Genomic DNA, 15636 nt, shown 5'->3' with positions numbered 1-15636 from the left:
CGCCGCTGCAGCGCAGGTGCTGCCAGGGCAGCACCTTGCCGCGGGCTCCCCGGTAGACGGCACTGCTGCCTGTGTCGGCGTCCCGCAGGCAGCGGGCCAGGCGGTCCGGTTGAATGACCGCATCGCAGCGGCAGCAGGTTGCTTGCTACGGCCTCTTTCGGGGCCGGACTCTGGCGGCAGTAGCAGTGCCGCGGCGCAGGAGATCACGTCGCTGTGGAGTACAACAGCGGCCCTGCTGAACCGAACGGAGGGTGCGGCCGCTGCCGTGGCGGCGGCGGCGGCGGTTGGAACGGTTGAGCGGCAGCTGTCGCAGCAGCGACAGCCATCTCTACCGGAAAGTGGTAGCGGCGGCGGGTCGGGGCCTGAGATGTTGCTGTCCGCTACCTCGCTGCATCCTCTGCTGCAGCAGCAGCTACAGCAAGAGTTGCTGCTGCATCAACAAAAGCTGCAACTGCAGCAGCAAAGCATGCTGCAGCAGCCGCTGCTGCTGGAGGGCAGCAGGCCATTGCTGCAAGGAGAATCGATCAGCATTGTCAACCTTACGGAATTGGCGGCACAGCAACAGCAGCAGCAGCAGCTCAACCAGGCCAGCACACGTCTCTGTCACCAGCAGCTGCAGCAGCAGCAGGCGTTGTTGATCCAGCAGCACCAGGCGGCATCTACGGGAACATTGGGACAAATTCTGCTGGATGTGCCGATGCAGCTGCCGGGCTGTGGGGATGCATCGCTGCTTGCTACCACCACTGCCGCAGCCGGCGGTGCAGGTACTGCTCGTTTGGCAGAGTCGCAGTTCGTTGCTGCAGCGGTGCAGCTGCCGTTGCCGGCGCAGGCTGCTGCTATTAGCCAACTTTCCGGACCCTCCAACGTCACCGGCTGTTCCGCCCCGGGTGCCAGGAAGGCTCCCGGCAGCGCGTCGCATACCGGCGGCGGCGGCGACACCGACGGCGGCGGCCGCGCCGCCGGCACGTCGATCCCGTCGGGTGGCACCAACGCGCTCAGCTCTTCAAAGCTTGTTCGGATGTCATTGGAGAACGATGACGCGTTGGACGAGAGCGGCATGCTTCTGAGCAACCTGATGGACCTGCTGCAAACTCAGGCCGCCGAACCACGGGACAGTGCCACCGCAGAACCACGGATTGCCTGGACCGCGAATAACACCGGCCTTACCTTTAGCGAGCCTGACAGCTGTGGCCGCGGCAACGGCAGCATGGAGATGTCCGCTGCCGGTACCGCCGCTGCCGCTGCCGCAAGCAATGGCTTTGGAGGTCTGGCTGGGGCCGGCGGCGGCGGCGGACGGCCGGTCGCGTTGGGCGATCTGAGCAACGCTGCCGCGTTATCGCGCGCCAGCTCCGGCGCTGTCGGCTCCCCGCAAGAAGCCGCCATGCTGAAGGCAGCGGCGGCCGGGGTCGCTTCTCGTCTGGGCTCCCTCGAGGCGCTGGGGGTAGGCGTCCCGGGCGCGGCACTGGCTGGCTGCCGCGGTGGCACAGGCCTCCTGGCTGCCGCTGCTGCCGCCGCTGGCCTGGGCACGACCACTGGAGCCCTGACGGTGCCCGTACCTGGCGCCCTGGCTGCTGCTGCCGCTGCCTCCGCCGCCGCAGGTGGTGGTGGTGGCGGCGTCGGCGGTGTTCCGGTCCTAAATGGCCGCATGTTGGACGGACTGGGTAGCCTGAGTGCAGCTCCGGGTTTGTCGGCGCAGCTGCAGGAGCAGGCCCTGCGCGCGCCCACGAACCCGCTAGCGACAACGAATGACCTGCTGCTGCAACAGCAGCTACTGCTGGCGCAGCAGCAGCAACAGCTCCAGCTGCTGCAGCAGCAACAGCTGTTGAGGCTGCAGCAGGCACAGGCTCATGCACAGGCGCAGGTACCGGGTGTGATTATGTCGGGCGGCGCGGCGGCGGCGGCGCCGTCGGTACCGGCTGCCGGGCTGCTGCTTTCCCGGTTGCTGGATGCTGACACGAAGACCCACCACCTGTCAACGGAGCTGAATGTGAGCCCTTGTTGTTACTTGCCTTTGCCGTACCCTTTTTGGTCGTGCATTAGCTCTATTATCGTATTGATGCATGTCACGCATTAGGACTTCCCCTTCTTCCCACGTTCATCTCCACGACGTCGTTGTGTGTTGATTTCTCAATCCTTTCCTGGCGTAGGGTTGCCTCGTTGAGAAGCAGCTGCTCCGCCGCCAGCTGCTAGCCACCCTATCCACCTGCCAAGGAACAGACGTCGAGCAGCTGACGGTAGCCGGCACAAGCGCCGCCAACGTCGGAAGCCCTGCCGCCGCTGCCGTTGCCTCTGTCGGTGCCATCTCGGTGCCCGGTGCCGCACAGTTGGCCCTGCAGCGCCCGCTGCTTGGTGGCCTTGCCAACGCTGCCGCTGCAGCCGGCGGCCTCGGCGCTGGGCTGGGGCTCGGCGGCGGCGCGGGAGCAGGCCTCGCCTCCAGCGGCCTCGGGGGCTTCCCCGGGCTGGGTCCTGCAGGCCTGGTGGACACCACCGGCGGCGGCGTCATGGGCCTCGGCGCGACGGGGCTGCGGCCCGGAGTCTTGGCAGCGGCGGGGCTGGACATGCATGCGCTTCACATGGGGGCAGGTGGCGGCGTGGTGGGCGGCGGGGCGGCCAGTTTGGGTAACCTTGCCACGGGCGGGGCCCAAGGCCCGCTGGGGTTGGGCTCCGCTGGCTCGGGGCTGCTCGGCGCCGGCCGGCCGTCTGCAGCGCTGCAGCTGCAAGCGCTAGCGGAGACGCGTGCGGCCGCGGTGGCGGCGGCGGCGGCTGGCGCTAGCACGGTAGTGCCGCCGCAGGGCGTCACCGGAGCCTTTGGTGCTGGAGGACCGGTGGTGCTTCCCGGCGCCGGAGGCGCTGCTGGTGGCGCCGCCGCTGCTGCTGGAAGTAGCAGCGGCGGCACTGCTGCCGCTTCTGCCGCTGCTGGGTACTCTGGTCCGGACCTGCTGACTCGTGTGTCTCTCAAGATCATGAACTGTCTGCCTGACGAGCTGCCTAGTGACATCCGCGGCCGGATGCAGGCGTTTGCCAGCCAGGCGCCCCTGGACCTGGTGCAGGGCTGCCTGAGACCAGGTGAGGCTGAGGAGACGGCGGGGAGGAAGGGGGTGAAGAGGAGGGGACGAGGAGGTGGGGTTGGAGAAGGTGTGGAGGGAGAGGGATGCGACGTGGGTGCTGGCTGATGAGGTTTTTTGTCGGAGCCACGGAATGTATTGTGGGGGGGGTCGAACGGATTTTTGTGTGCGTGGTCGGAAGCGGCCGCTATGGCTTGTGTTTCGAGAGCGCGCTACGCGGTTGCCCATACTCACCCACCCACTCAGCTAGCTGCGTTAACTCCGTTCTTCACCACGCACACACACACACACAGTCTCTCTCACCAAGGACGCTATGACGCCGCTCCCGCTCTTGTGCTGCAGGCTGTACGGAAGTAGTCCTGGACGCACTGCACTGCGGCGATGAGGCACGAATGGTTTCGGAGCTGCTGCGCAACGGGAACGCCGACGCCGCGGCGGCTGCTCTGCTGGCGGCGTTACCGCCGGCGCTGCACAGCAAGGAGATCTACCTGCAGGCGGCCGACAAGGCGCTGTGCCTGCGGCCGGGTGCACCTCCTCGCCACACGAGCTGGGCGGGTATGGGCATCCGGCGTGGCGGCCTCCGTGTGTCCAAGCCTGTGCTGGCCGGGGCGGAAACCCTGGTGGTGCACCTGAATGGGGCGGGTGAGCTCTCGGGGGCTGACGGGGAGTCATTGCGGGAGCAGAACATGGAACCGTACAATGTGAAAAGGTTGCGAGTTGCGATGCTAGCAGCATGCTGCGCTAGGGTTGCTAGGGAGGGAGGGAGGGGAAGGTTTCGTTAGGACATATACATATATATATGTGTGTGTATGTCAACCCCACACACTCACGTGCTCTAATGTGGTTCCCTCTGCGTTCGAAATCCCCTTTGGCCCGATCAGACATGGAGCCATGCGTGCGGGTTCGTGTGTACGGCAAGCACCTGGCCGATCCGGGGGTCACTTTCCTCGCGCGACTGGCGGGCCTGGCGCTGGAAGTGAATATCAAGCCCGTCGGCGGCGACGTGCCCGTTGCTGCTGCTGCCGCCGGCAGCGTTACCGCCACCACTACCACCACCTCTCAGTCCCGCGACAATGCCACCTCGCTGACCTGCGCTCCTCAGCCCCGTAAGGCGGCGGCCAATGCGGCAGCCCCTGCGATTGCAACGACCGCCGCCGTTGGCAGCGCCATCTCCATGTTTGCAGCGCCGACGACTCCCTCGCCCTCCCCCTCGCCGCCGCTGCCGGCGGCAACGGCAGCGTCGGATGCTGCATCCGACGGCGACGCTGCTGGCAGGTGCTGCAGCATGGGCCTCCTATACGACGCCTTCGACGTGGAGGTACGGTTTCCGTACTACGCGCCGCCACAGGGGCTGCTGATTTTGGAGACTCGTGCGGGGGTGCTGCTGGGCGACTGGGCGGCGGTGTTGCTGTTGGAAGACGCGGCGACAGCAGCGGAGGTGGAGGGTGTGCTGCGCGACATGGAGCCTGATCAGGCACGTCGTTTGGCAGCCAGCCTGGGCATGTTTGTGGACCATGCTGAGCGCTGTGCCACGGTGTTGGAAGCGCGAGAGCGGGAGCGTAATGAGCAGGCGAGGAGGAGGGATACTCAGGAACGGCATTACCATGCGGACATGGAAGGGGAGGAGGAAGAGCCGCAGCAGGAGGAAGACTACCACTGCCACTACCACCACTACGAGGATGATGGCGATGTCGAGGTGGACGAGGACGGAGAGGAGATGGAGGACGGGTGGGTGATGGTGTTAGCGGGGCCTCGGGACATGCGGCGAACACTGCACTCAGTGCTAGGACCTCGCCTGAGTCCAGGCAGCAGCACAGGGCAGGACACGTCGTTGCGCTTGCTGGAGGGGCCGGCAGCTGTCAGCTGGTTACAAAGTGGCGGGGGGGGGAGGGCCGCGTAGATATGCGATATGACATATCCCGGCATGGCATGTCAACGGTCACATGCCTAGGATTTTATGAGAGCTGGATGGGGACGGGTTACGGCCCCAGGTCGGGAGTTGAGGTGGTTCGGGCACTGGGCGGTGTCCAGCGCTCCGTGTGGTGTAAGGTGAGGGAGAGAGAGTGAACCCTGGTGAGGAATGGAGGGCCCGGGGCCCGGGGCGGGAGGGGGAGTCATCTTTCCTTTCCTGCTATAACCGCTATACCCACTTTTCACCGCCTGCCTTCCGCTCCCTCTTGGCGCTTTACCAGGGCGGCGTCCCGTGCCGATGTGCAGTCGGTCGCGGCAGGGTTCGGCTCCGTGTGCGTGTGTGCGGAGGTGTTCGGGGCGGCACATGGCCGTGTGGTGCGTATGGGTCACACGCTGCTGGCGTACTCGGCACTCAGGTGGGTGGGGGGCAGTGGGTTGCAGTGGGGGGTAGTGGGGGTGGGGGGAGAGTTGCTGCTCTGCTGCTGCTGCGGGTGTAGGGCCTGGGGCAGAGGGGAAAGCGGGTCGGGCCGCTTACCCGTGGATGTGGTGGTGGTGGTGGTGGTGCTGCTGCTGCTCCTGCTGCTGCTGCATCATTGCTTTATGCCGTTGCGGTGGTGGTCTGGCATCGTGTTCACTGCCACCGGCGCGGGTGCATCACCACTACTACTGCTGCTGCTGCTGCTGCTGCTGCTGTGGCATGACGTCGCCTTGGTGGCCCCGCGCTCCCCACCTGACCCGCTTGCAGGGGGTCTGCCCGGCTGATGTCGTACCTGGGGTCTCAGCTGGTGGAGATGGGCGAGCCGCTGAGCGCGTTGCCCACTGCGTCGTACAAGGGCATCGACCTCCTCGCCTGCGCGGTGCTGTCTGGCTGTGGGCCGGTGATCAGCATCGCGGCGGCCTGGGCGGCTAGGAGCGGCACGGCGGTTAGCTGGCGGGCGCAAGGTGAGGGGGTTTCCAGGCTGGACTATGCTGTGATGGCGAGGGGGGCCTATAGCACGGTGCTGGTTGGCCGTCGGTTGGATCCGGTAGACCTACTGAGTCGCGGTTTGTTGTGGAGTCCAGTCCTTTCGCATCTGGTCAACAGCAGTGCAAGGTGCAAGGACAAACCTCAGGTAGGTGACTTTTGATGTAGTCTGAACTGAGCAGTAGTCCCCTCCACACCGTGTGTGCGTTTTCAAGTGTGTGGGTTGGTTTAAGTTGTTGAAACTCGGGAATACATTAGGGTTAAACTTGGACCCAGAATGCACCGGGGCAGCCGTCTAGATCCAAATCCCCCTGATCCTCCCCCTGATCCTCCCCCTGGTCCTCCGCTGTCCGACACCGCAGTGCCGGGGCAGCCCGCCGGGGTGAATCTGCTGCACCTGGCGGCCTCCCTGCCGCTGAGCCTTGCCGTACACACCCTCGACACTCTCTGGGCACTGGCGACATCCGCCAAGCAGACTCCCGCCGCCGCCGGGGGGGAGGCTTTCGCGTCCGCCTGGTTCGCCGACGCCGGTGCTGAGACCGCCTTCGATGCACCGTCGCTGCTCTTCCGCGTCGCCATCAGCAGCGCCGTCAGCGCCGCCGCCGCCGCCGCTTATGGCACAGCCGCCGCTGTGCCGCCATCCGCTTGCTCTGCTGCTGCTGTGCTGACGAGTGTCTTGGCAGCGGATAACCTGGACAGGTTGTGCCTCATGCGCCTTGCGTCGTCGTACATTCGCATGCACAACTACACGTCCCCACTCGACAATGTAGACCTGCCGTCCTTGGAGGCAAACAGCTGTGCGGGGCTCAGCGGTGTCGTGAATCCAGCGCCGTCGCTGCGTCAGCTCGATGCCGGTGGTGACGCCGGCGCCGACGCTGTCCAGGATTTAGACTTGGGCGCGGCGGCGTCGGCCGCTGCCTTACGCAGCAGTCCTATTCGCTTGGCTTGCCGTACGGCGGACAACACTCTGCTGGCTGCCCCGCCTTCCCGCGCCGATAATGCCGACCGCAGCGGCCACGGCAGCGTTGGCGGTCCGCCGACGTCAGGGTCGTACGAGCCACTGGCGGCGCTCATAGCCTCGTGCGGGCAGGCTGCTGCAGGCCTACAGGGTGCTGCGGCTACCGGCGATGCCCTGGCGGCCGGGGGGCCCCCTCAGTCGCCGCCGGCCGCGGTGGCGGCGTCCCCCCCACGCATACGGGTCTCCGTGGCGCCCAAGGCTCTGGCCCAAACCGCCGCCGCCGCCGCCGCCGCTGTGGCGTCAAGTCGTCAGCATGGAACCCTTGGAAGCAGCTCATGGCTTGACGGCGGCGGGTCCGGTGCCGACGCCTCTTGTGCGCCGCCAAGCGGAACGACAAACGCCACTACGACGTTGTTTGCCTCCGGCTCTCTGCCGGCATTCGCCAGCGGCATGACGGCGGCTGGCATGGGGCCGTATGCCTCGTCCATGGCGTCGTACTTTAGCCAGGTCGCGGCAGCTGCGGCCGCCGGAAAGCCGACGCTGCCGTTGGAGCCTCTGGTGGACATGTTCCGTCCACTGCCGGAGAGCCCTTCCTCAGGCCAGGATAACAACAGTGGCACCGCCGGTGGCGGCGGCGGCGCCGCCGCCGCAAGTGGTCCATTGCCGCCGGCGTGTGGAAGCCAGGCTGGTGGCAACGACGCCACCGCCACCACTGCCATTGCCATGGCAATTGCCACTGACACCGCCGCCGCATTTGGCATGCTTGGGGATGTGCGGGGCAGCGGCTTTGGCGTGACGGCAGTTCCGAGGTCCTCGTCGGCAGCGGCGCCAGGCCACTTGGAGGCGCTGTTCCGCGAGCAGGAGGAGGAGGAGGAGGAGTCCGGTGACCCACAGCAGCTGCCGTCGGAGGTGTCCGCCGCTGCAGCGGCGGCGGCGGAGCCAGGCTCAGAGCGGCTGCGTGGCCACATGCGGGGGTTGGCCCGTATGTTCAAGCGGCTGTTTAAGAAAGGCTCCGGGTCGGAGGGTGTGGGTGCCCCGGAATGAGCGGGTGTGTGTGTGTGTGTGTGTGTGTGTGTGTGTGTGTGTGTGTGTGACCCCGTTCCCATCCTCCGATACTGGATACGGAGCGAGTGGCTGCGTGAGAGAGGGTTTACGATTGGCAATGATGATGATGATTGTTGTTGCGGAGTGAATGTCTTTGGGGACCCCTTTTCGAGAGGACAACGGAGCTGACTCGGGATGGTGATGAGGGGAAAGGGAAGGAGGCATGGAGGACGGCCAGGCAGGAGACCTTGCAGCAGTGACGCGAAACGGCTTTGAGGCCACTGTGGTGGTTCTGTGGTATGTCTCAGGGTGTAAGGGGGAGTTACGTTACAGGCAGGGTGCCTGTGCACTAATGTGGGTTGGGGGTGTGGTGAAGGTGCCGGCGCAGTGGTGGCTGACTGGCTGACTGGCTCGGGGGCCCGAGGGCATCGTGGTGCAGCCAGGAGGGGGGCTTAGGGGTAACTGAGAAGTCCCCATCCCGCTGTCCTGGCTCCAGGAATTGCTGTTGCATTAGCGTGTAGCTTACTATTCTCTTTTTAGTGACGACTGGGGGCCGCCGCGAGGGGCTCCTGGCTCCGACCAGCTGGAGGGCGACTGACGGGCGCCGCCGACACGTGGGCGGCAGCATCCACACAGGTGTGCTGGAGCGAGGTCGTTGTTGGTTGCCATGGCGGTTGATGGTGGAACTGGAGAAATGTCTGGGACATGACCTCCTTTTACTAGCATTAATATTTTAGGACGTACACGTACGACTTGTATGTACGTATGTATATATATGATATAAATCATCATATCTGGACAGACACACGTAGTAGTAAGAGTAGTAGTGGTAGTGATGGTCCGTTAAGCGCCCGGTAACGGCCATAACGAACTTACCTGTAGTAGCGACACAGAAATTCTAGTGCGGCGGAAATTGCCGAAGTGCGCTAAAGTGCGCTCACGACAACTATGCTGTCCTATCCGGCTTTTTAATGTTGTTGCTGCTAATGCTGCTGTTGATGGTGATAGTGTTGAGAGTTGACCGTCTTCTGTTTGATCCGCATGGCGCCTCGCGCCGGCTGCGTACTTTCAAGACCACCTATTATGGCTCCTGGCGTTGGCGTTGGCGTTGTCGTTGTCATTGGCGGCTTCGTGCTCGGACTATGAATATGCTCGAAGGAGAAAGGGACTTGCCGACGACTGCAGTTGGGTTCGCGCTCCCGCCCTCCGCCCTACTAACGCCCATTTGACGTCACATCGCCACCACCTTCGTTTTCAATGTGTCCTGGCTAGCTGCTACAGGTATATGACTTGTAAAACGGCAGGTTGAACCGCACCGGTTTCGGAGTGGAGGTCCTCCCGCTGCTCATGGTGACTTGGCTGGCTGCAGCAGGGGCGTTGCGGCGTGTGATGGTATGGCTGTTAGTAGTGTGCTTCTGAACTTCATGACGCGGGTAATTATTTCGACTCTTTGCTTGTGCCGGTGCCGGGAACCAATAAGGACGTCGTCATGTTTCGCGGATGTTTCGCGGATGTTTCGCGGATGCACTGCTGCACACCGGGGCATTGGCAACCGGCTTGGGTCTTGGCAACCGTAAGAACACGATCTTATCTCTCCCAGCAGTTGGGGGTCGGGGGTGTCCCACATGGGGGAGGGGGGAATCTAAGCCACCCTGCCGGTGGTGGTGGTGGTGGTGATGGTGGTGATTACTTGAGAGTGGACAGGACTACGGGCGCGGGCAGGTGAGAAGAAAGGCGTTGCTCTGTGTCTGATTGTGCTACGATTGGGGGTGGTGGTTGCGGTACTGGTGGTGATGGTCGTGTAGTGCTGGGTTGGGGCGGTGGTAAGTTTGCGGACTGCTGGTTGAACGGATTGGCTCATGAAAACTTGCGACGCTGGGCATCTTTTGACACGCTCTGCCTTCAGCATTCTGGTCGTGTACTGTACTGTACTGCACTGTACTGTAATAGCGCATCATGCATCATATGTCATTTCTTGTGCTGTCTTGCCTGTCTGTATGTCTATCGCTGTATCTGCCATAGTGCGTTTACCTGTCTAACACAGGGTTTTCCTGCAGTCTGTTCCTCTCTGCCCTATCCATTTGCTTGCGCGCCTCTGCCCTACACAGCACATCGAACTATGGCGTTTCCTGCAGCTTTGCGCCGTCGTCGATTGTTGTCCCTGCTGGATGCGGTGCCGGTGGCGTAACCAGCCACTGGATCAATAAGCTGTAACTAAATTAACAGCTTGATATTATGCTATTACTATTAGCAACGAGGTCTAGCAGCAGCACGAGCTGACCTTCTGCCTGCTTCACAGCCGGAGGAAGCTGTCGCTGTTGCTGCCAGAGACCATTGCTGTGCTACTAAACCGCACGGAGCGAGCACCCGGGGATCACACGTGTGGTGCGCCGTGGTGGTGGTGGTGGTGGTGGTGATGCGGAGGGAGGGGAAGAGGACGGGACGTGTGTCTGTGCGGACAAGGGCACAGCGGGAGGGGATGGATGCCTTGGCCAGGCGATAAGGTGTGTTGCGGCGTTATTTCCTCAGCTCTGTTTCTAGACCTGCATCTTTGAGGCTTCACACCCCTCAACAGCTTTTGAAAGACCGCCCTCGCCATATTCCGTGTTGTGAATCTGGTGATGGTGATGGTGATGGCGGATGTGGTAAAAACTGAGGATGGGGGTTAGGAGTTGCGATGGAAGCGGTGCACGAGGAGGTGCCGTTGCGGTCGTGCGTCTACGGAGGGACCGCGAACCGCCGTCTTCAATCATCATCGCCTTCCACTGTTCTCCGGCATCTATGCCAGTGGCGCTGACACTGCTACTGCTGCTGTTGGTATTTGCTCAAGTGCGGCGGTGGTGGCCAAGAGGTTTCGGACCGGTGACGATTCGTACTGGGGACTGCTGCGGGTTGTGATTTTTTGTTGTTTACCAGTTGCTCAAGGCTAATGCGGAGAGGGCACCTGTCTGTCACCACACCACCGCCACCACCACCACCACCACCATCACCCTTCCCCTCACCCTTTCCGGAGGCGGAGGTATTGTGGATGCGAAACATGGAGCAGCACAGCTGGGGGATGACGGGAGCCAACCGCGCCGGTGAGCCCCCTCTCAGCCACCTGGGCGAGGAGGACGAGAATTGGCGATGTATTTGGAGGGAATGGTGCAGAATGAGGTCGCGGGGGCGACGGCGGGAGCTGTCTGTGTGTCGGACTGGGGTCAGGACTGTGTGGCGGGGAAGAGGATGAGGCAAGTAGTGTGCACCTTCACCTGCACCTCGCCGGGCTGCGGCTCTGCGAAGGAGCCGCAACATCGAGGTGTGAAGGATGTTGACTTCCACTGCGGCGGGCGGTGCATCCCTTTCGAGCGCTGCACTTAAGTGGTGTGTGTGCGTGTGTGCATGTGTGTATGTGTGTGTGTGTGTGTCTTTCCTGAATGCGAGCATCCCTTTCACCAGGATTTTGTCGTATCTTTACGTCAGACTTGAGATATTTCAGACTTTCGAAATATTTGTTGTGGTGCAGTGAATACACACGTGAATGACTTCAATCATGGCTTGAAGGAGGAGTGTTTGTTATCTTTAACTCGGACCGCTGCTCTCTCCCCCTCCCCGCGGTGTCCCTTGTCCCGCCTCCTCCCACTTGTGTGAGGCGCTCCGTACGCCGGGGTAGAGTAGGGCCGTGGGGGCCGGGTAGGCCGGGTGGAGTGGGTTGTCCTCGTAACAGTTTTCGGAATGTGCGGTCAGTTAAAAGGCCAGACTGTCTGGGAGCAAGTAAGTGTGCAATGCCATGCTATCATGCTTCCTGGTAGCACTGCTAGCTAGAAGTCCTGAGTCCAGCAGGATAAGCTGTCAAGGTTGTAAGAAAGGTCGTAACGTCTTCGCCAGCAAAACTAACTGGCAGTGAGATCACTTGGCTGGGTCGCTAGCTAGCCGGCCTGTGTCCGTTGTCCCGCGGCCATGCCGACTGCAAAAGCCTTATTATTGCTGGCCAATGAGGCTTATTTAATCTGTTGTTCTGAGTGTTCTGCCTGCACCCTTGCAACTAGTCGGGTCCTTCAAAAAAGGACAGATAACAAAGTCCAGAAGCGAAGTGCGAAACGAAAAACACGCGCGAGGGGGGGGGTTAGGGTTATTTCCGTACAGTTCCTGCACTGCCGTACGAAGGGGGCCAGCGGCATCCAGGATCCCAACACAACGCTAGCCGCCTTGCGCGACCCTTTGTGCAGATGATGCGCAATAACAAGAACCAAGAAGTCGCAGCGAAGTCGTTGCCCGTAAGGGGTTGTGTGGCGCCTCCCGGGTCAGCAACTCGCCAGGAGGTTGCGCCACAAGAAGGAGATGTCGAAGCTGCCGCCGCCGATGACGACGACGATGATGATTTGGGGGGAACAGGTGTCCCCCTTTTCTGACGCTGCTGCTGATTCCTCTGAGATACATTCCAGAAAGGAAAAAAGACTTCCTTAGCGCCGCTTTGTTGAGGGACGCGGATTAGAACGTTCTGAATAAGGATGAGGACGAGGAGAACGAGAAGGAGGATATGAAAGACACCTTGACGAACCGTGGGCACAGCCCAGAGTGCGGAAGAAATACCGTTGCCGTTCTTCTGGCGCTGCTATTACGGGATTTGCCTGAAAATTGAATCGTCGCATATACCTAATATTCAACTTCCTGAAGTCCAGATTGCAAGAGAAAGGCCCACCGGCGGTACAACCATTTGCAAGTGCAGACCAACAAGTAAGATCCCGAATGATTCGTCCTGCGATTGCAACATAGGATTTGGTACCGGAAAACCCTGTTGCGTTGTTCTAGACCGCGCCTGTGCTTGCGACCTAAAAGAAAGAAAGAAAGAAAGAAGGATAATTACGCCAAAGGTACGCCAAAGAAGGAAAATTACGCCAAAAATCATGCCAAAGGTTAACGACTCGCCTAGCAAACAGTCATCGGCAAACGCTTCGGGAGTTCCGGGTCGTACCGAAACTCCCGAAGACAGAAATAGAGTTCCCGAAGCTGGCAGGCTTGCAGAAATAGGATCATACGCCGTATACGAAAGGTGTTATACGGCCCGAAAGGACGCCCGACGACCTTAGTCCGCGGTCAATGATGAAGGACAGGTCGCGGGCCATTGTGTTGTAAGACAGAAATAGAGCCGTTCCCGAAACCAGAAATACCCCGTTTGCCGATGTCTGCTAGCAAAGGCCAAGGGGTGGTGTCTTTTTGAAATTCCGCTTAGTTTCCGGTGTTATGGTTGCGAGACCGTTGAGCGTTAGGAGTTACGGAACGTTCGTATGATGTACTGCATCTCGCGTGCCTGGGGCATGATTAAGGGACGAACTAATATTTTGATCCCTGCTAGCTATGAATTTATGATACAAGCACGCCGGAGCCCTAACCTTTCGACCCTGTTTGGCAGCACACCTGGACCTAGCAATCTTCTTCCCTTTCTGTGAGTAGTGTTCAAGCCCCCATGCTCGATCTTTAGGTCACGTACGCATCACATCGCATTGATGCATCGGGGTTGGCCCCTAGCAGATCAATTGAGCTTAAGATAATACAGGCGGCTTACGGCGGGATGGCTAAAAAGGGCCTTTCCTTTGCGTGCGTATCCTTCAGCGGGTCATTTCTGTGTGCCTGAAATCTATCTGCTGGGCATGACGCACATTGCCGCCGACCACCCGTTCCTGTCCATCTTCAACGGAAATCGCGTGCGCAGCTGGAAAACCAGTTCTGTGTCGCCCCGAATATCCCTTGGGCTGGAGTCCCTATTTGACGCGCTCGCAAACCCGCACTGCCCAACCATCATCATTTCCCAACTTCCACATTCTCAGTCCACCGACGCTCCCATTTTGCACCTTTGCTGACGTCAACCTTGAACCTCACCATTTCCGCACCGCACTTTTCTCACCTTCTTTCCTCCCGAACGGCTCAATCCTAGATGGCACAACAAGTGAGAACTGGGTACGGGACCGAACGCATATGACTCCTGTCCTATCTTATTTTCACAAACATGGACCGGCATTTCCCCACTAAGGCCGCCGAACCGACCACATCCTGACAGCTGTTCGCTTTCCTCGCTGTCCTCGTGCAATTGCGTCTTTCCCACCCACCCAAACCCCGAAGGACGCAGCCAAGCAAGGTGACTTGTTACTTTGCTTGCTTTGCTGGCCAGCCGGGCCAACAGAACAGCGGCTTCAGCGGACACGGAGACGGCGGTGGGAGACAGCAAGAGCTAGAGGTGGAGGTAGAGGTACATAAGGCCCAGACGGACGTCCCCTATCGTCTCCCCCCCCCCAACACACACCCACCAACCACCACCACCACCACCATCACACTCGGGTTACAGCAACACGCTCCGTCCGCAACACCGGCGACCCAACCCGACCCGGGCGGGGCGGGACGCAATTCCCATTTCAAACAACATTTCAGTCTCCCTGGACGCCTGGGGGAGCGGCGGCTGCGGCAGCAAACAACGGCAGCTGCGGACACAACACAACACACTTTTTAGCTGCATCACCACCATTAGCAGCAGTAGCAGCAGCAGCAAAGGGAACCGCGCACTCGCACCCCACTGCGGCTCGTTGTCTGGCCTGCGCTGAATGATGCCATACGCTGGCGTGGCAGATACGACACAAAACGAGGCCGCCGCCGTTGCCGCAGAGCCGCCGGCGATGACGGCGGTGGCGGCGCCGGCACCCGCAGAAGAGCCTCCTGGGCCCAGCAGCGCTCCAGGGGAACCACTGGAATCTGCCGCCGGGGGAGAGCCACGTGGCGGCAATAGCCAGGCCGACGGCGATCTGATGCCGTACTCGTACGACGAAACAACGGCAGCGGCACCGCCAGCGGGTGAGGACAGCAACGCGTTGGCAAGAGCTAGCGCCGAGGATCTCGAAGACCGCTGCGATGCCGACGCCCGTGGTCTCGGGAACGAGGGTGATTGTAACACGTTGTACGACAGCGGTAAAATGGCAGCGGCACTGGCCGACTGGGGGGAAGGTGGAGATTCCGGTCGCAGCGGCGGCAGCGGCGGCGGCGGCGTTTGGGCCTGGGCTGTGGACGCCACCGACAGCCAGACGCCGTGGGGCCAGGCGGATTGGGGCGCCTCCGCTGCCTCCTCCGCCACCGCGTACGACAAACCAGCCGTTACCGGTGCCGCTGCTGCACCCACCGCCAATGGCCGCATTGGCAACGACAGCGGCGGCAGCATCAGCAGCAGCGTCGATTACGAGAAGCCAGCTGCCGCGGAGCGACACCCCGCGACCGACCGCGCCTTGGCTTCGAAACCACGACCGCGTCCCGGTCTTCTACCCTCCTCCTCCTCCTCCTCCCCTCCTCCGGAGCTGACGTCACCCGATGTCGTATCCGCCGCGGCACTGGTGGTCTACCCCGGGAAGGGCGCGGTGGCGCGGCTGTGGCGGGGCCTTGTGTGTCTGCTGCGGGACAGGAACCGAAACCGACCCATGGACCTCGCGGAGGTGAGTAGTACGGCACTAGCAGCCGAGCGGGGGGGGGGAGGGTTACTGTTCGTGGAGTTGGAGCAGCTTCCCCCTGAAGAGGAGCCCCCTTCCTCTCCCCCCCCCCCGGCTCTCTTTAACATTCGGGGCTGCTTCAGCCGCCAGTATGAATCTCCCCCGCCAGCCTCGTATACCTTTTTCCCCCACCAACAAAAACCCCCCTCCCACACACTGACACACACACACATTTCCCCCCTTTCTCTC

The 15636-nt window shown here is 61.6% G+C and overlaps 1 protein-coding gene across 1 annotated transcript in view; it reads left to right on the top strand.

Moving 5' to 3' along the window:
• Positions 1–10723: 10723 nt before the first annotated feature.
• Positions 10724–15636, top strand: part of VOLCADRAFT_118148 (uncharacterized protein) — a gene marked incomplete at both ends in the record, with an annotated part of 19356 nt that continues 14443 nt past the window's right edge. The window contains 3 exons of the mRNA XM_002952801.1: positions 10724–10771; positions 10956–11022; positions 14543–15393. Coding sequence (XP_002952847.1) covers positions 10724–10771; positions 10956–11022; positions 14543–15393 — 966 coding nt within the window. The remainder of the gene's footprint in view (positions 10772–10955; positions 11023–14542; positions 15394–15636) is intronic.

The sequence above is a fragment of the Volvox carteri genome (genome assembly GCF_000143455.1).
Source record: "Volvox carteri f. nagariensis unplaced genomic scaffold VOLCAscaffold_32, whole genome shotgun sequence".
Lineage (NCBI taxonomy): Eukaryota > Viridiplantae > Chlorophyta > Chlorophyceae > Chlamydomonadales > Volvocaceae > Volvox > Volvox carteri.
Note: the sequence above shows the minus strand (reverse complement) of the source record. Positions and strands in the feature narration are given on the sequence as shown.